This window comes from Buceros rhinoceros, unplaced genomic scaffold (genome assembly GCF_000710305.1).
Source record: "Buceros rhinoceros silvestris isolate BGI_N320 unplaced genomic scaffold, ASM71030v1 scaffold29681, whole genome shotgun sequence".
Taxonomy (NCBI): domain Eukaryota; kingdom Metazoa; phylum Chordata; class Aves; order Bucerotiformes; family Bucerotidae; genus Buceros; species Buceros rhinoceros.
In genome coordinates this window covers 6,096-6,505 of record NW_010392957.1, presented here as the reverse complement: position 1 = coordinate 6,505, position 410 = coordinate 6,096, and the positions used below count along the sequence as shown (strand labels likewise).

At 55.9% G+C, this 410-nt stretch overlaps 1 protein-coding gene across 1 annotated transcript in view; it reads right to left on the bottom strand.

Annotated features, from left to right (window-relative positions):
• Positions 1–53: 53 nt before the first annotated feature.
• TNFRSF6B (tumor necrosis factor receptor superfamily, member 6b, decoy) overlaps positions 54–410 on the bottom strand; it is a gene marked incomplete at its 5' end in the record, with an annotated part of 6,020 nt that continues 5,663 nt past the window's right edge. Inside the window, one exon of the mRNA XM_010144690.1 lies at positions 54–343. Coding sequence (XP_010142992.1) covers positions 54–343 — 290 coding nt within the window. The remainder of the gene's footprint in view (positions 344–410) is intronic.

Sequence of the window (410 nt, the reverse complement as noted above, 5' to 3'; positions counted from 1 at the left end):
ATAAATTAACGAAGCCACAGAAGAAAAACTGAAACAAAAACCACCCGGCAAGTTCAGTTTGTGTCCTCGGTGTGCAAGAGGAAGCGCTCGCGGACCTCCTCCTCGATGGAGTGCAGCCTGACTGCTCGCAGCGCGTCCAGCAGCTCCTTGGTGACCTCGTAGTGGCCTTCTTTGAGGCAGATGAGGAAAGCCCTGAGCTTCTCCTGGATGGCTGCCCGGCTCCCTGGTGCCTCCTTCCTTGACGAGTGCTCCAGGATCTGCTGCAGACGCTTCAGCTTTCTGATGGGGATGTCCTGATACACCACGTAGTCTATCACGGCTTGCTCACAGTCGTCATCCTCTCCTAGAGCGGGTGGGAGAAAACCACCTGGAGGTTAGAGGGAAGGTGACCATGGAACACCAGGTGAGCA